The sequence below is a fragment of the Coregonus clupeaformis genome, chromosome 31 (genome assembly GCF_020615455.1).
Source record: "Coregonus clupeaformis isolate EN_2021a chromosome 31, ASM2061545v1, whole genome shotgun sequence".
In the NCBI taxonomy this organism is placed as follows: domain Eukaryota; kingdom Metazoa; phylum Chordata; class Actinopteri; order Salmoniformes; family Salmonidae; genus Coregonus; species Coregonus clupeaformis.
Genome location: NC_059222.1, coordinates 19,511,702 through 19,536,707, shown reverse-complemented (window position 1 = coordinate 19,536,707; position 25,006 = coordinate 19,511,702). Strand labels below are relative to the sequence as shown.

The 25,006-nt window shown below is 40.9% G+C and overlaps 1 protein-coding gene across 12 annotated transcripts in view; it reads left to right on the top strand.

The window, feature by feature from the left end:
* The first annotated feature begins 4,768 nt into the window (after positions 1-4,768).
* LOC121547681 (neurexin-1a) overlaps positions 4,769-25,006 on the top strand; it is a 558,882-nt gene continuing 538,644 nt past the window's right edge. For all 12 annotated transcript variants that reach the window (XM_041859073.2, XM_041859072.2, XM_041859069.2 and 9 more), the window contains exons 1-2: positions 4,769-4,906; positions 7,131-8,525. In XM_041859073.2, coding sequence (XP_041715007.2) covers positions 7,811-8,525 — 715 coding nt within the window. In that variant the 5' untranslated portion in view covers positions 4,769-4,906; positions 7,131-7,810. The remainder of the gene's footprint in view (positions 4,907-7,130; positions 8,526-25,006) is intronic.

Genomic DNA, 25,006 nt, shown 5'->3' with positions numbered 1-25,006 from the left:
ATTGGCAAACTTCAGACGGGCCTGGACATGCGCTGGCTTGAGCAGGGGGACCTTGCGTGCGCTGCAGGATTTTCATCCATGATGGTGTAGTGTGTTACTAATGGTTTTCTTTGAGACTGTGGTCCCAGCTCTCTTCAGGTCATTGACCAGGTCCTGTCGTGTAGTTCTGGGCTGATCCCTCACCTTCCTCATGATCATTGATGCCCCACGAGGTGAGATCTTGCATGGAGCCCCAGACCGAGGGTGATTGACCGTCATCTTGAACTTCTTCCATTTTCTAATAATTGCAGTTGTTGCCTTCTCACCAAGCTGCTTGCCTATTGTCCTGTAGCCCATCCCAGCCTTGTGCAGGTCTACAATTTTATCCCTGATGTCCTTACACAGCTCTCTGTTCTTGGCCATTGTGGAGAGGTTGGAGTCTGTTTGATTGAGTGTGTGGACAGTTGTCTTTTATACAGGTAACGAGTTCAAACAGGTGCAGTTAATACAGGTAATGAGTGGAGAACAGGAGGGCTTCTTAAAGAAAAACTAACAGGTCTGTGAGAGCCGGAATTCTTACTGGTTGGTAGTTGATCAAATACTTCTGTCATGCAATAAAATGCAAATTAATTACTTAAAAATCATACAATGTGATTTTCTGGATTTTTGTTTTAGATTCCGTCTCTCGCTGTTGAAGTGTACCTATGATAAAAATTACAGACCTCTACTTGCTTTGTAAGTAGGAAAACCTGCAAAATCGGCAGTGTATCAAATACTTGTTCTCCCCACTGTACATAAGAGAGTTGTGGGTTATGCTGAATGGTGCTGCTGAGTATGAGAGCCATGTGTGGTGCTGTCCATGGTCCAACCAGGTTTACTGGAGTTATCTTTAGTGGTCCTGTGCTAATTCAGAGGGAAATCTGTGTGGGAGCTGTCCATGGTGCTGTAAAATATGACCATTGGCACTGAATGAGCAGCAATGCCATGTGCCCTGTCCATTGTCCTGTATCAAGTATACTGGAGTATCTGCTGGTGCCCTGTCCATGAACCTGTACTGCTGAGCGGTGTACTACGAATCTAGCTAGATGTACTCAGGCTTTTCTGAAGTTAGCTAGCTTCAGTTAGCTTCAGATTCCAGCTCAGGCTTCATCCATATTACGAAGATGGATATTTCTCGTCAGCCTGCAGCTAACTCTAGCAGGCTTGTAACAAACTGCACGTGCATGTCACATGTGGCTAGTCGAATGCCAAACTCTTAACTGAAACAATGCTGAAACATCAATCCATGGGCAAGTCAGTGCCACATAAAAATAAGAAAAGTTATCCTGGAAATTCTGCAGGCTATGTTGGGAAATGGGCTATTAGAAGTGCCGTCCGTCTTCCTTAGCCTACCCATATCGTTTGGTGTGCTTTGTTGTCCTTTCATTGCATGAGCCCATTTTTCCCCATTTCTATGAATAAAATAATTGTAGTAATGTCATTTGAAAGTTTAACTTCGCTTGAAGTTTCAAATTCATCGTATCATTAGTAGATGTGTAGTGTGATATGTATTTGAATATTACTATTTTTAAAACAAAATAACATTTAATTCATACAATATTTAATTAATCGTCTTCCTCAAATATGGTCCTGAGAATGAAGAGGATGATGACGCATTCTTTGGGAGAGGGAGGGATTCTAATTCTAAATCCTGATTCATAGTACAGGGCTCTGGGCCCAGTTTTTCTAAAGTTATGTTGCCTATCAGAAAGGATTACATGCATTGAAATAGAATGGACGAATCATTGACTTGAATTCATTCTATTTCTATGAATGTATTCCTATCCGATAGGTGAAATCCAGATAGATAACTTTTCAAAAACTCAGCCCAGGTGTGCTGTTCTGAGTTACTGCTGGTGCACTTTCCATGTTCCTGAAATTATCACCGAAGTTACTGCTGGTGCCCTGTCCATGGTACTGTAGAATAATAGTGAAGACATCAAAACTATGAAATAACACATATGGAATCATGTAGTAACCAAAAAAGTGTTAAACAAATCAAAATATATTTTATATTTGAGAATCTTCAAATAGCCACCCTTTGCCTTGATGACAGCTTTGCACACTCTTGCCATTCTCTCAACCAGCTTCATGAGGTAGTCACCTGGAATGCATTTCAATTAACAGGTGTGCCTACTTAAAAGTTAATTTGTGGAATTAATGCATTTGAGCCAATCAGTTGTGTTGTGACAAGGTAGGGGGATATACAGAAGATAGCCCTATTTGGTAAAAGACCAAGTCCATATTATGGCAAGAACAGCTCAAATAATCAAAGAGAAACGACAGTCCATCATTACTTTAAGACATGAAGGTCAGTCAATACGGAACATTTCAAGAATTTTGAAAGTTTCTTCAAGTGCAGTCGCAAAAACCAACAAGCGCTATGATGAAACTGGCTCTCATGAGGACAACCATAGGAATGGAAGACCAAGAGTTACCTCTGCTGAAGAGGATAAGTTCATTAGAGTTACAGCCCAAATTGCAGCCCAAGTAAATGCTTCACAGAGTTCAAGTCACAGACACATCTCAACATCAACTGTTTAGAGGGGACTGTGTGAATCAGGCCTTCGTGGTCTAATTGCTGCAAAGAAACCACTACTAAAGGACCCCAATAATAAGAAGAGACCTGCTTGGGTCAAGGTAAAGGGTGGCTATTTGAAGAACAGCCACCCTTTTTGGTTACTACATGATTCCATATGTGTTATTTCATAGTGTTGATGTCTTCACTATTATTCTACAATGCAAAAAATAGTAAAAATAAAGAAAACCCTGGAATGAGTAGGTGTGTCCAAACCTTTGACTGGTAGTGTATATTATATTATTGTGAAAAGACCTTGTCCTTTCAACACCCTTTCTGAGTCAGAACTGTATTCTTAAAAAGTATGAGTGCATCCCAAATAACACCCTTTTCCTTCATAGTGCACTACTTTTAGAATCAGACTAAATTATCTGCACATACTTAAAAGGTATGTCCCATTACACATTATAAGTGGCAAACAATTGGAGGGGGTTCAATAAAGACAAACATTTATTTCACTTTTTCACACGATGATTTTCTTAACTGTGTAATCTCCTTTGATCATGAATGTTCTCACTGGCTGTGTCTGTAGCCAAAAATTACCCATGACAATGCCTTCATAGCAATAACACACACAAACACACGTTATTATTATTATTATTATTATTATTATTATTATTATTATTACACACACACACACACACACACACACGGCAATAGCACAATGTTCCAGTAGTATTGAATTGGAAAAAGGAACAGTGTGAAGACAGGACACTGAGCCTATAAACTTTAAACGAAACGGATTGTCTCTGTAACTTTCAAATATATTGCCATTGACAACAATACATTCATCTCGCTGTGATCACGTTTTAGAACAGCGCGGAAGGGGTCAGTGGTCACATCAAATCCGTTCGGTTCGCACCTCCCTGCTGAATCGAACGATTGATTGGATCTCGATGCCTTCAGACACCAATCTAGAATAGTTCTCGTGAGCGTCCCTCAGTGGGTCAAATGTTACCGCCAAGACTGCTATTTGCCTTTTATTTATGCCATGAAATACCGGACTCACGCTTTGGTCATGGGGATATGTTCTGAATGAGGGCTGGAATGAGACGATTAAATGTGTAGCCGGGGTCTTTTGCCAAACTACAACAAACATATTTTTTAAAACATTAAGTAGACCTAATGGTTCAATGTTTTAGATTGTTTATTAGCCTATATATCATATCAAACATATTAAAATATCACCACTCCAAAAGTAGGCTATTATGATCATATTCCTTAACTGTAGTATAGATTTAGGCTATAACAAGCAAGAGCTGATCATTTTACAGAGCTGTAGCCTGTATGCTCTTGTTGGCCTGCTTGTTATAAGACTTGCTAAATGACAGTGTCCGTTTTAGTTCGCTGTGTTCCATTTACCCGAGGGAATCAATGATGTCGTTTAGCCTACACTGCTTCAACTCACAGAATGTGTTGATGTTAAGAAAAATCCCATTATCAAGAGAACTCCCTGCCAGCCTCAAACGTCGCCACATCCGTTCGCTGCGCAGCCTGATGCTGTTACATTGCATCGCTCCTCTCTCCGCTCTCTCTCTTCCGTTTTCCACCCCCCGTTGCCGACAGAATACTAATGTTCCCTGCACCGCACCCTTATTTTTTCCCCACCTGTCTCTCTAATGAATCGATATATATTTCGTGCATGTTTTGTAACGAAATGTGAAATCACGTAGGTCTGCCGAGGCGATGGTTGGTATCGGTTGGTGAATGTGGATGAATATGTATTCTATTCGTTCCGCAGCAGCCGCGGCATGTTGGCATGTAGTGTCATGAATCTTGCCCTGGAGGCAGCTCTGCAGAGTGGTCACTAGCTGGCACAGCCACAAAGTCATAAAATCTCATTTGAAACCTAACCCTAACCTTATCCCTAAACTTAACCACACTGCTAACCCCAATGCCTAACCCTAACCTTAAATGAAGACCAAAAAGCACATTTTTGTTTTCATGATATAGCCAATTTTGACTTTGCAGCTGCCCCCATCTAGCGGAAATTGCTCAGTTCTGCCTCCAGGACAAGATTCATGACAATAAACGTCAACCTGCACAGCGGCGCACGGCGCTGTCCAAGGTGCTGCAGAATTCGGCCCCTCCCCTCCCAAGTAGACCGCAGCCAGGCAGCTACACACAGAGAGAGAGACACGTGATCCGCTCGCTGTCTCTGCCTTCTGACAGTCTGTGGCAGAGCGCAGCAGGGAGGCAGATTGCACTGTTTGCTCCGTTTTCCCCTCACCAAAATTACAGGATTTTCCCGCGACTCTGTTTATCTACATTTGTTTCGTTTTCTTGGATCAAAAAGGGGGAATAACCTAGGTAAAGTACCTTTATGAGTTGACTTCTTTCAATTGTTATGAAGGTGTTGGTACATTTTTGAACATAGGAGAGAGAACCCATTTCTTTTTTCGGTCTCTGATGCTCAATGATGCGGTGATTCACAGTTTTCTAAAATAGTGTGAGGCTGAGGGTTTTTTGTGTGGGTCTGTTGGGGTAGTTTGAGTCGGAGATCACTGCATGGTGATGTTATTTGGTGGGTAGCCTAATTAAGATTAAAGGCGGTGTTCGAAACAAGATATTATAATCCAGTACTTTGGTAAGGAAAAAGAGTACTTGGGTTCTGATTTGGGTCGTTCCTGGATATCCATGCATGATTGGGTTGTAGATGCAGGTAAAAGAGACCTTGTTTTTTCCATGTATGATTGCATTTTTCTCTAATAGGTTGAGCTGCTAGACGGGCAACGGAATAGCAGATGAAAACTTATAAAAAATGCACAATCGTTTGGAAATGTGTCATCACCAGATTTTATTTCATTATTTTTAGCTAGATTAAAGGGATGTTGGCAAGTGCCTTATAAAATCACGTTTATATGCTCATTTTGTTTGCTGTAGAAGGCACATATCTATTTAATATGATCTGATGTGTTGAGAGTGAGACAGCCAGTGTAATGGGACCAGCTATGGAATCTCATGTTTATCTTCATGCCATTCTATCATTATATTATGGTATATTTGACTTGATATGGGTTGAATCTCCGTAACTCCTTTCCAGTCCCCGATCCCCCATCTATTTTGGCTTCTAGCAAACTGTATAGCTTATTTGGATGGAACGATTTTCTTTGATTGTTTGATTGAAAGGTCATTTTATGGGTTCAAATACATGCGTATTTAAGTATGCGTATTTAAGTATGTGTATTTTACATAGACTACTTATTTTCTGTGTATTTTAGTATTTTCAAACAATGTGGCCGACTTCAACAACTTCGATTTGAAGTATTTGAGAGTAGTCAAGGCCTGTTTTCAAATAATTTCCTATAAAAATACATGCCATACATGCCAATACTTTCCTAATTTAGGCTACTCCTTTGTGAACAAATACCTACTTCGAAATGTATGTGAAAGTAACTTAAATAGTTAAAATGGTATTTGAACCGAGGTCTGGTAGGCTACTCGTCCCCTTTGAAAATTCTGAATTAATGTGCTTGTCTGAATTCTACAGGAATGTCTGAGTTAAACACAATATGAAATAATGAGGAAACCTGCATACAAAATTCCAGCAGGTTCATTACATGCAAATACTCTGGAATAACAAAAATACTTAGGCCTATCTAACGCAACATTTAGAATGCGATCCACTTATGGAATGACAGAGTTCATGGAATGTTCCTGTGCTGAGAGGATTGTGGATGCTGCTGCTTGGATGCGGGGCATTTTGTGAGGCATATAATACCGTCACCTGTGGCGACCTATTAAGGTTGACAGAGGGAGGTAAAAGTATCCGCTCCCCCCTGGGATAGCTATGGGGAGAAAGAAGTGTGTTAGATAAGACAGGCTACTGCTGTAGACTTATTTTGATCGACTTTTTCGAATAAGCTATTTACAATTCCAAATGATCTCTAGATTTATTTGAATTAAATGATGTAGGCCTAGTAGTGGTGGATATTGCTACTTGATGTCTACGTAATTGTGAGCTGCTTCGATTTGCTTTGAGAAAGTTGCTTCTAATTGCAGTAAAACATTCATAAATACATAGCCTACATGAAAATCAAATCGAATACAATTGTATTCGTCACATGCTTCGTAAACAACAGGTGTAGACTAACAATAAATGTTTTACTTATGTTAGGTTTCCCTGACATTTGTTGGATATGCGACCGCCTTGTGCGCAAAGAATGTGTGTGCGCAAATAATGTGTGTGAGCAAAGAGAACGTATCTGCACTAACGATGTAGGCTACATTTTGAGACAGAATACATCTTCCATTGATATAGAACACATACGGACGTGCACGTGTGGGCGAATGTGCTCAATTTGCAACGAAAATACATAATTTGCCTGGCCATACTGAGTCTAGACCCCGAGATTCCTGTGCTTTCAATCGACTCGCGACCGCAGCTCCCCAACATTCCTTGGGCTCTCCTTTCACCCTCTACTGTATATATCATAATTATGTCAGGTGGCTAACATTATATGACAAATTGGTAGCCAAAATGTTTCTAAAACACAATGAACTGTCCGTTCTTATTTTTTTTTTTCTTTTACAGATCGTCTTCTCATTATGTTGGAAGCCTAATCTTTTTGGATCAGAGACTGGCCTTGGAAAAAAAAGAAAAGCTCCATGCGATTATCAATCAAACAATAACAATCGTTCTGTTTGGCGGAGGATGCAGGGTGAGAAGCCAAAAGCAATGACTCTGGATGCCCGCCACATCTCGCTGGTGTGAATAGGATGGTTATTGACGCCGTTTCAACAGCAGTAGAACCAACTGCTGCGCTCTAACAGCCTGGCACCGAAAATAAGAACAATTCCAAAATCAAGAAAAATAAAAGGCCTAATGGGAATTGGATTCTGAATCACCATTGCCTGTTTTTGGAAGAACATCTGGATTGTAAAATAAAGTAAATAGTGAGACAGAAAATATTGACAGAATAAAATAAAAAATAGGACCGAGAAGTTGGGCTTTAGGCGTGACAGAGAAGTGGTCCTATATGCAAAGATGGTATTTTCTTCGGGATACTAGTGTAGCTGGCTGGTAGGCTATGACAACGAAATAATTGATTTAGGTTTACAATGTGTCAGCACACATCCACAATTCTTAGTGGTCAGTCAGCGTATTACATCACACTTCGCCCTAACTTCATCTAGTTTGATAAAATAAAATTCCGTCTGAAATCTGATTCAGCGGTATTGTAGCCTAGGCCTAAAGAACAATTTGGTCACATCATGGTTCTTGTAATGCGGCATGGCGCCCATCTAATATGGGTAGGCCTTCTCTTGTGCTGTATGGTAGACATGGGGGCCTCTATGGAGTTTACAGGCGCAGAGGGCCAGTGGGCCAGGTTTCCGATGTGGAATGCATGTTGTGAGAGTGAAATGAGCTTCAACATGAAAACCAAGAGTTCCCACGGGCTGTTAGTGTACTTCGATGACGAGGGATTCTGCGACTTTTTAGAACTTCTAATCAACAACGGTAAACTCAGTCTTCGATTCTCCATTTTCTGCGCTGAGCCTGCAACGGTACTAACCAACACAGCGGTCAATGACAGCCAGTGGCACGCTGTGACAATACGGAGAAACTTTAAAAACACAACGCTAATGGTGGACAACGAAGTGAAGTGGGTCGAAGTGAAGTCGAAAAGACGGGATATGACTGTCTTCAGCCACCTGTTTCTTGGGGGAATACCACCGGAATTACGATCTGTGGCTTTAAGGTTAACATCAGCTGTGGTCAAGGACCAGGTGCCTTTTATCGGATGGATAACGGACATAAAGGTCAACAATACGGAATCGGCGCTCTTAAACAGCGCGGGGGTCATTAACGACCTTTGCGGTGCAGCAGCCAACATGTGTTTAAATGGAGGGGTCTGCAATGTCATTAACGATGAACCAATGTGCGACTGCTCGCAGACTGACTACCAGGGCAAAGACTGCAGCGAAGGTAAGATATATGGATTCTCTTTTGGGCCGTTGTCTGTCTTACTAACAATACCCAACAGCTCCCCTTTATCTAAACAAAAACACAACACGATTATTTATCGTTTTCCATCATTTCAAGAGGTAATAGTAGTCCTACAGTTTACAGAAAATGCACCTCTTCCCCTTCCTCTAGAACAGGATAGCCCAACAGGGCTATAGGCCCCTATAGGTCTGTAGGCCCTATCTAGTAGGCAAATTCAAGAATTTCAAGTAACCTACCCTCCAGTGCAAAATAGGTTAATCATTATACAACCATTGTTTAATGGTTGTTTGTAAGGTTGTTAATGAGTGGTTGTGCTCCTGCAAGCCCGACATGCAGGTGTTCCTAATTCTCTAAGGTGTCTTGCGTTTTTCCTGGAAGAGGTCACCAGGGAATGCTTGACCTATGATGTTTTTACATCTCCAATGGCTTTACCTCCTTCAGAAAGTTTCCAGTCATAAAAAACAATATGCATTTGGAAGAAGATGAAGGACTGCTTTCCACATGCACATGCAAAGAAAAGAGATGGAGCAACTACAATAGGCACATATGTGTAGAATATTTGCAGTACCTGTATGCCACAGGAGGCTGCTGAGGGAAGAATGGCTCATAATAATGGCTAGAACGGCGCAAATGGAATGGCATCAAACAACTGTAAACCGTGTTTGATGTATTTGATACCATTCCACTCATTCCGCTCCAGTAATTAACAAGCCCGTTCTCCCCAATTAAGGTGCCACAACCTCCTGTGCTGCATGCAGTATATTGTGTATTGCATAATATCATGTAGCCAAGACTAGAGGCCTTGTTAGGTATGCCACCTGTATTAATATCTTCCAACTCAATCTTGATCTATAGATCTTTGATGAGTAATTACAAAAGCATCATATAAGCATTCTAAATTAAGTATTTTTTTATGAAATATGAAATACACCAGAAACCTTTTCTTGGTGACATTTTGCTTGATTTCAAGGTTAGCATTTCAGAGAAGATAGTGGACTTCTGACATTGCTCAGGTGCTCTTATAGCTGGATCTTTACCTATAGATGTTGGTGCAATGTTGGACTATATTCTCCTGTGATTTAAAGGCAGATGTTGGACCATATTCTCCTGTGATTTAAAGGCAGATGTTGGACCATATTCTCCTGTGATTTAAAGGCAGATGTTGGAAATGTGAATCGTTTCAATGATCCCATTTGAGAAGGTGTTACTGTTTGGACATGCTCTGTCGATTCCCTATCATTGTTTGTCATTTCCTTGTTGCATTGTTAATGGCTTTGTTTATGAAGTAAATACAACATTATATCTAGGTTATGACCTAAATGGTACCCTATTCCCTACATAGCGCACTACTTTTGACCAGGGCCCATAGGGACCCAGGGCCCACACCTTATCTTCATTTCTGTATTCCCTGCAGTGAGACACCTGCTACTTCATGCCACATTAGTTATATTCCTCTCTTCAATTATTCTCAGAGCAGACACTGTATTCCATTGGTGGTACTTATTATGTGGGCTTGAACAGAAATATGAAACTGACTCCTGGAGGAATGTAGCCTGAAAGGAATATTACCCATGACGAGAGCAGTCTCTCACAGGGTGGAAATACAAATAGGAACCATCTCTTAGGGGCTCCTTTGGTTCGGGGGAACAGTTTATGCTGATGCTCCCATTATGATATAGACAATTTCGTACATTTGATTGTCTTGTGCATGTAGCTCTAGAGTAGCCAACATGGTCTCATTTAGAATATGTCTGGAATAGCAGTCACAGGGTGGGAACCCAAATAGAAACCTTCTCCCAGACGCAACTTTGGAAGACTCCTCTATTGGTCTTGGGAGATAGTTTATGCTGATACACCCATGACGGTGTATTCTACAGTATATGTGTATATATATATATATATATATATACAAAATCAAATCAACTCAAATCAAATTGTATTTGTTACATGTGCCGAATACAACAGGTGTAGACCTAACAGTGAAATGCTTACTTAGAAGCCCTTAACCAACAATTCAGTTTTAAGAAAAATAAGTGTTAAGAAAGTGTTTACTAAAATAAACTGAAGTAAAAAATAGATAAGTAAAAAAAAGAATGAAGAAAAAATAGAAAAAGAACAAATAATTAAAGAGCAACAATAAAATAACAGTAACGAGGCTGTATATAGGGGATACCGGTACAGAGTCAATGTGCGGGGGCACAGGTTAGTCGAGGTAATTGAGGTAATGTGTACATGTAGGTAGAGGTAAAGTGTCTATGCATAGATAATAAATAGAGAGTAACAGCAGCGTAAAAAAAGGGGGTGGGGGTGGGGGGACAATGCAAATAGTCCAGGTAGCCATTTGATTAGCTGTTCAGGAGTCTTATGGCTTGGGGGTAGAAGCTGTTAAGAAGCCTCTTGGACCTAGACTTGGCACTCCGGTACCGCTTGCCGTGTGGTAGCAGAGAGAACAGTCTATGACTAGGGTGGCTGGAGTCTTTGGCAATTTTTAGGGCCTTCCTCTGACACCGCCTGGTATAGAGGTCCTGGATGGCAGGAAGCTTGGCCCCAGTGATGTACTGGGCCGTACACACTACCTTCTGTAGTGCCTTGCAGTCGGAGGCTTAGCAGTTGCCATACCAGGCGGTGATGCAATCAGTCAGGATGCTCTCGATGGTGCAGCTGTAGAACATTTTGAGGATTTGAGGACCCATGCCAGAAGGGGAATAGGCTTTGTCGTGCCCTCTTCACGACTGTCTTGGTGTGTTTGGACCATGATACTTTGTTGGTGATGTGGACACCAAGGAACTTGAAGCTCTCAACCTGCTCCACTACAGCCCCGTCGATGAGAATGGGGGCGTGCTCGGTCCTCCTTTTCCTGTTGTCCACAATCATCTCCTTTGTCTTGATCACATTGAATGACAGATGATGAATGACTAAATTGACCTACCAATCCATGTTACCTTAACACCTCACTGTGTTTTCCATATCATTGTGTGTGTGTGTGTGTCCCCCTATTCTTTGGTGTATAAAGACACTGCCTCACTAGACTTGACTACAGTATTATGCAACAGCTCCATAGTTCATGCATGTGCAGAACACAGTGAGGTGCTGTGCTGTGTGTGGTATGTGTGGTGCTATGTGTGCCCGGCCTTCTGCATGTCAGATGTCGGGAGAATAATAATCCTGGTGAGGGGAGAGGAAGACAGAGTGAGAATACAGTGAGAACAGATCATGGCTGCCTCTGTCCTGAAAGGAACCATGTCTTCCTTTCTCCATTTCTCCCTGTGCTGCGTACGAAAAAAGAGACACCAGCCAGCTATTCTTTCTTGAGCTATCCAAATGTCATGATGGACCGTCAGAGGTACGAAACCATAGAAATAGAATATGGGAGAATCTCAATTGCATACTCCCCCCATCCTCTCTCCTCTCTTCTTGCCTCCTTCTCAAAATCCATTGGATGAGAAAGCCAGAGGTCCCTCTCCTCTTACGTTCTCCTCCAATGGGTTTTGAGAAGGAGGAGTCAAGCAAGGTTGTCGAAATTTGACGTTTGGAGAAACGTGGATAAATGTCCGAATCTGAAGTCAAGTTGGTAAAACCAGGAGATCTTGTTGGGTAAATTAGTTAATAGACCAATAGCACAGTTCATTTTCCTTTTTCCCCTTCCCACTCAGACCACTCCCAGACAGTCCTAGCAAAATTCTTGCTTGAGAAATTGCTTTATAAGTTAACTTACTTGTTACCCAGAAATTATTTTATATTGAGATAAAAATGGCTGCATTGGACCTTTAACATCACTAAAGGAACTCAACCAGGCAGCCGATCTGAAAGGGCCGGCCAATGCAGCTGTTTTCATCTCAATATCAAATAATTTCTTTGTTACAACTAAGTACCTTACTTTGAATGTTTATATTTGACCATTTTAATTGAAAACAAAAATAGCTTCTTAGCAAAGAGCAATTTCTCAAGGAAGAATTTTGTAAGGACTGTCTGGCAGTGGTCTGAGTGAGAGGGGAAAACTGAAAACCAACTGTTATTGGCAGAGAGGTTTGGAACACTATTTCCTATTGGTCTATTAACCAATCTACCACCTGGTGATGTCACCATGGAAGGCCAAAACTCCATTCCACCACAACAGGCTGAAATTTCAGGCAGTCTTTTCAAACAGCTCTTACACTAAAAGGGCATTATCATAGTTTTCACAATTTCACAGTATTATTCCAACATCATAGTGTGGAAATATATATAAAACAAAGGAAAATCATGCTTTTAATTGCACACAGACTCAGCTGTCTTCCTTTCAACATTTGGTAGATCTGAGGGATTTATGATTCACAATCTAAACTTATCCTGATCGTGATGGTGGGATGGACGCTGGTAGTATGATGGAGTGGATGATGGTGGTGGTGATATTGAGGAGCAAGATTGATGCAAGATCCGCAAGGTTGAATCTCAACCCAAATCTTGGTTTGCTGTCTCTTTGGGGCCATAAACTCTAGGTTTTCGTAAGATCGGGTACACTTATAATTTTGGTTAGCTACCTCATTGATAGGATGAATATGCTATAGGCAGATACTGTACTTCATTATATTGAAATCCACAAGGATAGCACATAGCCATAATACTGACTGGCTGAAAAAAATACACAGCTTTCGTGACTTTTTGGGATCGTGCACAAACCATTGACCTTTCATAGGGGAAAATACGGATAATTTGCCATGTCATTTTAGCATAATGCAATGTCATAGTAGCATAATGCAATCTGTTTTAAGGTTGCCTGCAACATGTTGTGCCACAATGAAATCTTTCCTCTGCAGTTATTCATTCTGGCAGACAGTATGCTGTGGTTTAGGCTTTCTTTCTGAAGTAGCACGGCAGCTTATCCATGTCGTAACCCAATTCTGTCCAACCTATGTGTGGCTGGAGACAGTAAAGGGGTTAGGAGAGTAGAGAAGGAGAGGGGAGAGGAGACAGGAGGGAGAGAGGATAAAGAAAAGGGAGGAGAGGAGAGGGGGAACAGAAAAATAAGTGGGGCTGGGTTTAGGAGTGAGAGAAGGAAGAAGGAGGGGGGGTGGAGTATTTTATTTTATTTTTTATTTTACCTTTATTTAACTAGGCAAGTCAGTTAAGAACAAATTCTTATTTACAATGACGGCCTACACTGGCCAAACCCGGACGACGCTGGGCCGCCCGATGGGAGGATCTGTCTGGGACTATATTTAGTCCATGCGATTTTGGCAAAAAAGTAGTTGGCTTTCAACAACTTGTCAAGACAAATAAATCTAATTAACAAAGATGTATGTGGTAAACAAGGTGTCAAAAAGGCCAAACAACTATCAAGATGGTGATGGTGGCAGACAGTGTATATGCTAACATGACATTTAGAGCTACAGTATAAGTGCGAAAATGCTACACATTAAAAAGGTGTGTAAACGTAATTTACATTTATCCTCCTACATTACTGTCATATACAGTATATATATTTTATATAGCCTTTATTTAACCAGACCTCTTTCCCGAGGGAGACCTTCTCCTGATATGCTTTTATCATTTAAGGGGGTACGCATCAATGCATTATAAGGAAATAGAGGAAGTATATAATTTAAGTCAAAAGATTTACATCACAGTAAACATTTCATATTTCATATCAATTAATTGTTTAGAAAGGAAATCATATATTAAATGTAGTGCTGATGAAGTGGGTGAAATCCTACACCTAGACCATGCCTCTCCCTCTCTCCCTCTCTTTCTTTCTTTCTTTCTTTCTTTCTTTCTTTCTTTCTTTCTTTCTTTCTTTCTTTCTTTCTTTCTTTCTTTCTTTCTTTCTTTCTTTCTTTCTTTCTTTCTTTCTTTCTTTCTTTCTTTCTTTCTTTCTTTCTTTCTTTCTTCTCTCTCTCTCTCTCTCTCTCTCTCTCTCTCTCTCTCTCTCTCTCTCTCTCTCTCTGTCTCTCTGTCTCTCTCTCTCTCTCTCTCTCTCTCTCTCTCTCTCTCTCTCTCTCTCTCTCTCTCTCTCTCTCTCTCTCTCTCTCTCTCTCTCCACTCCTCTCAACAGTCAACAAGCAATCACAGTAAAAGCCTGTTTTAATATTCACAGCAGGTTAGATGTCTTCACTGATGGTACTGTTAGCTAAACGTGAGATGGTACTGTTAGCTAAACGTGAGATGGTACTGTTAGCTAAATGTGAGATGGTACTGTTAGCTAAACGTGAGATGGTACTGTTAGCTAAACAGATGGTACTGTTAGCTAAACATGAGATGGTTCTGTTAGCTAAATGTGAGATGGTACTGTTAGCTAAACGAGAGATGGTACTGTTAGCTAAACGTGAGATGGTACTGTTAGCTAAATGTGAGATGGTACTGTTAGCTAAACGTGAGATGGTACTGTTAGCTAAACGTGAGATGGTACTGTTAGCTAAACAGATGGTACTGTTAGCTAAACAGATGGTACCGTTAGCTTAAGAGAGCTGTTAGCAAATAGTGGTTCCCAAGGTGCTCTGTGAACTGATTTTTTTTGCGACAGATTTACATTTTGACAAATGCTTTTGTCCCAAAGAGGGAAGCACCTCTTGAATATAGTGCATAGATGGATTAAATCCAGTCGGGGCTTGAAAGGAGAGTGAAAGGGAGGGAGGGAAGTTAGAATAGACTGTCTGTGCCAAATTATTCTTGGCCACACAGAGGCTGTTCTCGTTCATTACGCTGCTAGCTATCATCAAAGCATCCAATCCAAGTTAAGCCGTAATATGATGGTGATTTTTTGGGATCCCATTTATGTCCAAAGGGCCGTATGTTCTCAAAATGTATTACATAATGTGGCTTTATATCAATTTCATTAACAAATAGAGCTGTGGGAAAGGGAACTTTTGCCTGAATTTAAATTTGAGCAGACGCTCTTATCCAGAGCAATTAGGGTTAAGTGCCTTGCTCAAGGGCACACCAACATATTTTTCACCTAGTCAGCTCGGAGATTAGAACCAGCGACCTTTCGGTTACTGGCACAACGCTCTTAACCACTAAGCTACCTACCGCTAAGCTACCTGCACCCCAAACTGATAATCTCCGTTACACCATTGTTTCACTGTAAATAGAAACGTTTTAGGGTATATTAAAGTTTTGAAATGACAGAGATAATATAAATCAGAATATGAAATGGGGAGATAAAGGAGAGGGATACAGGAGAGAAAGTGACAGGCGGAAAGGGGGATTGAACCCACAGCACTATGTCACAATATCAAATGGATCAGTTTGAATTCCAGGCTAATGGAATACTGATCTAGCAGTGAAGTCTGCCTTCTACTGTGCTTCATGCTTCTAACAAGAAGACACTGGAGATCGTTTCCTTGTATGTTGACATTACAGAAAAAGACATGGTCTCCACAATTGGCTAGTATTTAGAAATCCTAAATTTGTACCTTTCTGTTAAATAATTTAAAAGCTTTGCTATTACTTTGATCAGATGAAAGGATTACAGGATTTGGCTAAACTGCGTCACAGAAATACACACACACACACACTCACAAATCTCTTTTGTTTGGTTGGTCGGCGGAACAATTATTTAAATGCACTGGTCTGTATCCTGCCCGAACGATAAGTTCTCAGATTTAGCCCTTTCATTGTTCATTAGAGAAATCACATGGATGCACTAGTGTTGCGTCCTAAATGGCATGCTATTATTGTCTTTATAGCGCACCACTTTTGACCAAGGCCCATGGGTAGTGCACTATAAAGGGAATAGGGTGCCATTTGGGATGTATCCTTGGACTACACAACTCCATATTCCATCATAATGAAATAGAATCAATGTGTTTGTCATCGTACATTTGCAAATCATTAAACAGGCCGGATGAAAGTAGGACAACAAAACATCAAACAACATCCCACTACTGTATTGTTTTCCTGCATCCCTAATAGCACCCTACTCCCTTTATAGCGCACTACGTTTTACCAGGGATAATAGGGCTCTGGTTAACAGTAGTGCACTATATAGGGAATAGGGTGCCATTTGGGATGCTTTGTCTGTGTGCGACTATGCGTACTACCCATTTTAAATGAGGAGAGCTCTGTCTAGTATTTGTATTTGTATTTGAATTGTATTGTAGCTATTCAATTCACTGTATGATACATCACTTTTCTTGGATGCTACATGGAGATGGCTCGCTCCTACAGACAGTGAGTCACATGACCACGGCTTGCTATTTAAAGCAGGCAGACAGGCATTGAGGCTTTCAGTTACTGTTCGATTGAACGTTAGAATGGGCAAAACGAGTGACATAAGTGACTTTAATCGTGGAATGATCATCGGTGCCAGGCGCGCCAGATCCAGTATCACAGGAACGCTTGGCCTCCTGGGCTTTTCAAGCATGACAGTGTTTAGGGTTTACCGAGAATGGTGCAACAAACAAAAAACATCCAGTCAGCAGCAGTCCTGGGGGTGAAAACAGCTTGTTGATGAGAGAGGTCGAAGGAGACTGGCAAGAATCATGCAAGCTAACATGCGGGCCACAAACAGACAAATAACCACGCAGTACAACAGTGGTGTGCCGAACGGCATCTCGGAACACACAACTCGTCGATCCTTGTCACGGATGGGCTATTGCAGCAGACGACCACACCGGGTTCCACTCCTATCAGCTAAAAACAAGAAGAAGCAGCTCCAGTGGGCACGCAATCAACAACACTGGAAAATTGAGGAGTGGAAAAACATTGCCTGGAACATGACCGCAAGTTCAGTTTACTTGAGTTGCCTGCGCCGTCCCCATACTTCAACCCAAAAGAGCATATTTCGGATGAGATGGAACTGGTTGTTCGCAGCATGAATATACCACCGTTCAATCTGCAGCAACTGCGTGATGCCATCGCGTCAGCATGGACCAACATCCCTGTGGAATGTTTGCGATACCTTGTAGAATTCCCCAAAGAAGTCAGGCTGTTCTGGAGGCAAAGGGGGGTCCGACCCAGCACTAAATGTACCACTGAGTGTACTTTAAAGCAACATATTAAAATTAACATGATTAAAGTTGAGTGTCGGATTTCAAGTCCAAATTATGAATGTACCCTAAGAGTCAATGCCTATCCAATCATTATGCCTGTGCTCCACTGTGAGGCTGCAGAAGCAGATAGATAGTGTGTCAGTCTGTCTGGTGTCCCTGTGGATCTGAAAGTGTCATTCAGTCTGTCTGGAAGCTGCTTCCTGCTGTTCCCTCCACTTAAACACTACCACTACTCTCTCTCTCTTTCTCTGTCTCTTTCCCCCCATCTCTTTCTTTCTCTCTCTCTTGTCTCTCGTCATACTCTCTTTCATTCTCCCTCTCTCTCAGGGAGATATATATCCATCCCACACACTACAGGATATTGGATTCAAAAGATTAGAGGGATTTTTTTGCCTTGTTTTATTAAATACAACTGCACTTGACTGTCAGAGAGAGAAAGAGAGAGACCGCATGGATAGCTGTAGCAGCAAATCACCATTTTAAAGCATGACTTTCTGTGTCAATATCAAAAAGTATTCTACACCTACGAACAAGCGTTCAAATAATTATTCAGTTTGTAGCCATATGTTTAATAAAGTTGACTCATTTTGCTCTGTTAGCCGTGTGTAATTATATCTCCATGTAACACTTAGCAATCTGAATCTGATTGCATTAAACTCCACATAATGAGAGACTGAGGAAAGAGATCCTCCACAAAGAGGAGGAGGAAGGCTAGATCCTTAGATCCCGGGCTGTGTGTGTGTGTGTGTGTGTGTGTGTGTGTGTGTGTGTGTGTGTGTGTGTGTGTAGTCTCTCTTGGGTTTCAGAAAAATACGTTGCTCTTTAATGCTGCTGGTTGGAAGCCACTCTGTATGACCGAGTGTTGGAGTAGTGTGTGCAGTGAAAGAGTAGACGCAGCAGGCCCACTATAAAAACAATCAGTAGTTAGAATGAAGGAGGAAGAGGGAATGGTGGGACTCAAACTGGGTCTGTCATTTTTACAGCACGTGCAAGGATAATTTACACTGTACCCATGATGAAATTCCCTTTTTCTTGTCTTGGCGTCCAACTGACATGTGGTAATTTCTCCTTGCATATTGCAATAATGACTGTACCCCTAGGGCTATATTTCTGCTAGTGGAATTACAAGACTATTATGAAGAACCTTACAAAGTAAGATGATATTGCGTGAATTAGGCTGAGTTGTTTAAAAAGAGAAAAGCCAGTTGCTCTAATTTCATGAGCAGCATGCTGCAAATTATTTATAGCTTGTGTTTTATGATATCTTTGAAATGTGCTGAAATAGCCAAATGTACGATACTCTATCTTGTATTGTCTCCTTAATACCATTGCAACAAGGCAACATCACATCACTGTTTAGACTATTATCTATGGCATGCCAAAAAGCAAGATTTAACTCCACATCTGTAATACTATCGCAGATATTGTCAATCCCTCGGATTAAGGTTTTTAGAACTGTAAACTAGTCTGTTTATGATTATCCCATTGGATCAGGCAGGCGGTCGGACGACCCACAAGATGTCAAAGAATAGAGAGTTCTTCTGTGCATCTGTTTCTTCCCACTAGCCCCTCTGTCTGGACCATAGCAGATAAAGGAGTAAAGGAAGTCTTTGTGGAAAAAGCCGGACAGGCGGATGTGCTCTCATTGTCCACGTATGAACTGTATTAAAGTAGCACAGTGTATTGCGGATTAAAATCCAGATACTGGCATAGCTAGCAGTGCACTATACAGTATATAATCACAGTTTATTGGGAATGGGGATTGAGAGGCTATACTGGCATATCTTCTTTAGCAGTGCATAGAGTCTTACCCAAGCAAGTTTGAAGGCTACATACAGTACCAGGAGACTACCTCATGAAGCTAGTTGAGAGAATGCCAAGAGTGTGCAAAGCTGTCATCAAGGCAAAGGGTGGCTATTTGAAGAATCTCAAATGTAAAATATATTTTTATTTGTTTAACACTTTTTTGCTTACTACATGATTCCATATGTGTTATTTCATAGTTTTGATGTCTTCACTATTATTCTACAATGAAAAAAATAGTAAAAATAAAGAAAAACCCTTGAATGAGTAGGTGTGTCCAAACTTTTGACTGGTACTGTACGTACTGGTGGTATTCAATAGGGAGTATCATACTTCCTACTGTCAGCAGGAAAGGTATATTGCGGTTGTTGGACATTCTTGCATTGGCAGAACTGCTGTTGCTGTTTCCACTGAGGTTTTTCAGTTTCACATTGCTTTATAGTGTGTTTTTTAGAGACCAATAATGTCCCATGGGCCTATATGTAAAGCCTTTCCATCTCTTGTTGCAGCCAGAGGGATGCCATAAAATCACATCGACATTTTGCAATGTAACAAATGTACAACAGAGAAATAGGCTACTGGATAGCCACAGTAAACCCTCTCCCCACTAGATCACTTGTTACATAGCCATGCTAGCTTAGATTTCAATGCACTGGTCTGATTGCTATCTAGCCATGCTAGCTCAGCATCAGATCAATAGAGGGATGACACATGGGTTAATGATAGGCTACATAAAGCCCAGATTGTGCTTGGTCTGAATGCATTAAAGTTCCAGCAGACTAAGCTGGTAAGTGCAAAAACTGGTGTGTTCCAAATGGCAACCTATTCCATACATAGTGCGCTACTTTTAACCAAATCCCATATTGTTCACTGTATAGGGGTTGGGATAGGGTGCCATTTGGCATGTAACCCTGCAACCCTGCACCGTGCCTCGAGCTTCCAGCTGCAGCTGGCTGCGGGTCTTATCGATTTCCATCAAGAGTGGCTGGTCACTTGGCCCCATCTATTTCTTCTCTCTCTTTTTCTCTCGCTCTTGCACTCTCTCTCTCTCTCTCTCTCTCTCTCTCTCTCTCTCTCTCTCTCTCTCTCTCTCTCTCTCTCTCTCTCTCTCTCTCTCTCTCCCTCTCTCTCATACTTTCCTTTTCTCTTTTTCCCTCCATTACCTCTCTCTCTTTTTCTCACTCTCTCTGTCTCACTAACTGCTCTTGCATTCGTTTTCTCTCTCTCTCTTTGTCTCTTCCTCTCTCTCTCACTCACTTTCTCCACCTCCCCAACCCCCCCTTTCCCCCCCATCCATATCCCCTCTTTTGCTCTCACCACTAATGAGGAATAAGGTGATGGCTGTAAGAGATGCCACTATAACCCTCCTCTGGTCTTGTGTGTGTGTGTGTGTGTGTGTGTGTGTGTGTGTGTGCGTGTGCGTGTGTGTGTGTGTGTGTGTGTGGAGATCAGAACAGACTGCACAGCTCAGCGATGAGCCACACACTCTCATTACTCTTGATTTGGCCTAAATTGTAATTTAACAACACATTGATCCGTTCACTCTCTCTGAATCAGTAGAATGGGTGGCATTGACCTTTGAGACTGCTAAGCCACTTCTAATTTTCTCCCTTGATGCATCTGTGGTTTGTTTCAGGTTTTCTGCTACTTTGTGTGTTGAGCAGAAAAGTTGGTAGCTAGAAGGTAGTGGGGCGTAGGCCGAATAATTAATATGTGGGTGGAAGAATTCATTGCAGTAGAGATGTACAATGTATTATAGCCTGCATTATATAAAAACCTAGAGCTAAAATGGACAAGATGACTGCTAGCTATATAAATAATATATAGACCCAGAATGTACTAAAGCTTTAATGTACACTCTTAGAAATTTTTTTTCTATATAGAACCCCATATAACCATTTTTTGTAAGAGTACACTGTAAATATCAACCAACACATGTTACTAGTTTGGTTAAGAAGCAGCACTATTGTTTTATCATTTCAGTAAATATGTCTCATGTATATAGTATGTATAAGCTGGATGTAGAAACCTAAGTATTGTTGTCCATTAGTTTACTCCAATTAAGGGAGGTGAGGTAGGGTTAGGGGAAAATAATAAAGGAGGGAAATATAATAAAATATATACTGTATGTTTTGTCTAATAAAGAAGGGAAATATATTACAATATATACTGTATATACAGTACCAGTCAAAAGTTTGGACACACCTACTCATTCAAGGGATTTTCTTTATTTTTACTATTTTTTATATGTAGAATAATATTGAAGACATCAAAACTATTAAATAACACATATGGAATCATGTAGTAACCAAAAATGTGTTAAACAAATCAAATAGCCACCCTTTGCCTTGATGACAGCTTTGCATTCGGAAAGTATTCAGACCCCTTGACTTTTCCACATTTTGTTACGTTACAGCCTTATTCGAAAATTAATGAAATAAAAAAATAAAAATTCTCCTCATCACTCTACACACAATACCCCATAATGACAAAGCAAAAAAAAGGTATTGGAGCTCAACTGACAATTCCTTCGACCTCATGGCTTGTTTTTTTTTTATCTGACATGCACTGTCAACTGTAGGACCTTATATAGACAGGTGTGTGCCTTTCCAAATCATGTCCAATCAATTGAATTTACCACAGGTGGACTCCAATCAAGTTGAAAAAATCTCAAGGATGATCAATGGAAACAGGATGCCCTTGAGCTCAATTTTGAGTCTTTAAGCAAAGGGTCTGAATACTTATGTAAATAAGCTTTAATACATTTGCAAAATAAATTTGCAAAAAAAATCTAAAAACCTGTTTTCGCTTTGTCATTATGGGGCATTGTGTGTAGATTGATGAGTACCATTTTTTTATTTAATTCATTTTAGAATAAGGCTGTAACGTAACGTATATGGGGTAGATCAGCTTTAGTATTCCAGATACATTGTGGCTTCTATCAATGTAATTGTCTGCATAATGCTGACAATTACATTGATAGAAGCCACAATATATCTGGAATAGTAAAGCTGATCCACCCCCTCAATTTAATCAGTCAAAAAGAGCTATGTCTATTTGAAATACAATTTTTAAACAATCCTCGATGAGAATGTTTGTCAGATGTATTTATATAATACAATCTATTACATCTATGCAGTACACACACATACATTTGATTATAACAAGTTCATAGTCTACCTTTAAGAGTTTAAGAGTAATTTCCTCAGTTAAAACGATGGTGTTGAAAAACAAAGTTAATCTTTGAAAGTGCTCCGGGAGAAAGTGGGCCAATTGATTTCTTAATCATTGTGACTGGTGTATTACACAGCAAATTAACCTGCTTCATTCTCAGCATGGAGCAGAAATGATTTCTCAAATGATACCCATTTACTTCATGTCATTATGATAGGCACAGGCAGCAGCCGCGGCACTGAATTTGAAAGCTCTGTTATTTCCACATTGTAGAGAATTGTCTTTATAGCGCACTATGCTAGTTGTGTAAAAGGGGCAACATGTCTCAGGGCATGATGCAGCTGGAGGAAATGTTGTAATTAAATAAGCAGGTGTTATTACAGGAGCCTAGGTCAATTATTTTTATTTATTTAGCAGACACACTTATCTAGAGCGTTGTTCATTTTAGTCATTTTAGTAGACGCTCTTATCCAGAGCGACTTACAGAAGCAATTAGGGTTAAGTGCCTTGCTCAAGGGCACATCGACAGATCATTCACCTAGTCGGCTCAGGGATTAGAACCAGCGACCTTTCGGTTACTGGCACAATGCTCTTAACCACTAAACTACCTGCCGCTCCGCTTGTTCAAGGGCATACAGTGAGGGAAAAAAGTATTTGATCCCCTGCTGATTTTGTACGTTTGCCCACTGACAAAGAAATTATCAGTCTATCATTTTAATGGTAGGTTTATGTGAACAGTGAGAGAAAGAATAACAACAAAAAAATCCAGAAAAACACATGTCAAAAATGTTATAAATTGATTTGCATTTTAATGAGGGAAATAAGTATTTGACCCCTCTGCAAAACATGACATAGTACTTGGTGGCAAAACCCTTGTTGGCAATCACAGAGGTCAGACGTTTCTTGTAGTTGGCCACCAGGTTTGCACACATCTCAGGAGGGATTTTGTCCCACTCCTCTTTGCAGATCTTCTCCAAGTCATTACGGTTTCGAGGCTGATGTTTGGCAACTCAAACCTTCAGCTCCCTCCACAGATTTTCTATGGGATTAAGGTCTGGAGACTGGCTAGGCCACTCCAGGACCTTAATGTGATTCTTGAGCCACTCCTTTGTTGCCTTGGCCGTGTGTTTTGGGTCATTGTCATGCTGGAATACCCATCCACGACCCATTTTCAATGCCCTGGCTGAGGGAAGGAGGTTCTCACCCAAGATTTGACGGTACATGGCCCGTCCATCGTCCCTTTGTTGCGGTGAAGTTGTCCTGTCCCCTTAGCAGAAAAACACCCCCAAAGGTAATGTTTCCACCTCCATGTTTGAAGGTGGGGATGGTGTTCTTGGGATCATAGGCAGCATTCCTCCTCCTCCAAACACGGCGAGTTGAGTTGATGCCAAAGAGCTCTATTTTGGTCTCATCTGACCACAACACTTTCACCCAGTTCTCCTCTGAATCATTCAGATGTTAATTGGCAAACTTCAGACGGGCGTGTATATGTGCTTTCTTGAGCAGGGGGTGCTTGCGGGCGCTCCAGGATTTCAGTCCTTCACGGCGTAGTGTGTTACCAATTGTTTTCTTGGTGACTATGGTCCCAGCTGCCTTGAGATCATTGACAAGATCCTCCCGTGTAGTTCTGGGCTGATTCCTCACCGTTCTCATGATCATTGCAACTCCACGAGGTGAGATCTTGCATGGAGCCCCAGGCCGAGGGAGATTGACAGTTCTTTTGTTTCTTCCATTTGCGAATAATCGCACCTACTTTTGTCACCTTCTCACCAAGCTGCTTGGCGATGGTCTTGTAGCCCATTCCAGCCTTGTGTAGGTCTACAATCTTGTTCCTGACATCCTTGGAGAGCTCTTTGGTCTTGGCCATGGTGGAGAGTTTGGAATCTGATTGATTGATTGCTTCTGTGGACAGGTGTCTTTTATACAGGTAACAAACTGTATAAGAGTGTGCTCCTAATCTCAGCTCGTTACCTGTATAAAAGACACCTGGGAGCCAGAAATCTTTCTGATTGAGAGGGGGTCAAATACTTATTTCCCTCATTAAAATGCAAATCAATTTATAACATTTTTGACATGCGTTTTTCTGGATTTTTTGTTGTTGTTATTCTGTCTCTCAATGTTCAAATAAACCTACCATTAAAATTATAGACTGATCATTTCTTTGTCAGTGGGCAAACGTACAAAATAAGCAGGGGATCAAATACTTTTTTCCCTCACTGTAACAGCAGATTTTTTACCTAGTTGGCTCGGGGATTCGAACCAGCAACCTTTAAGTTACTGAACAAACACTCTTAACCACTAGGATACCTGCCACCCCAAATCACTGAGGAAGCCAAGCCAGTAAAAAAGCCATATTACAACCTATGTTGTGATAATTGTGTTGTTTGCTCTATAACTCATTAGTTCATATGCCACCGTGATATATAATAAGACTGTGACAACAAAAAGACAACATACACAGTGGCAGAATAAATTCAACTACACATTAGTTTGTTTCATCACATATCCGGAGAG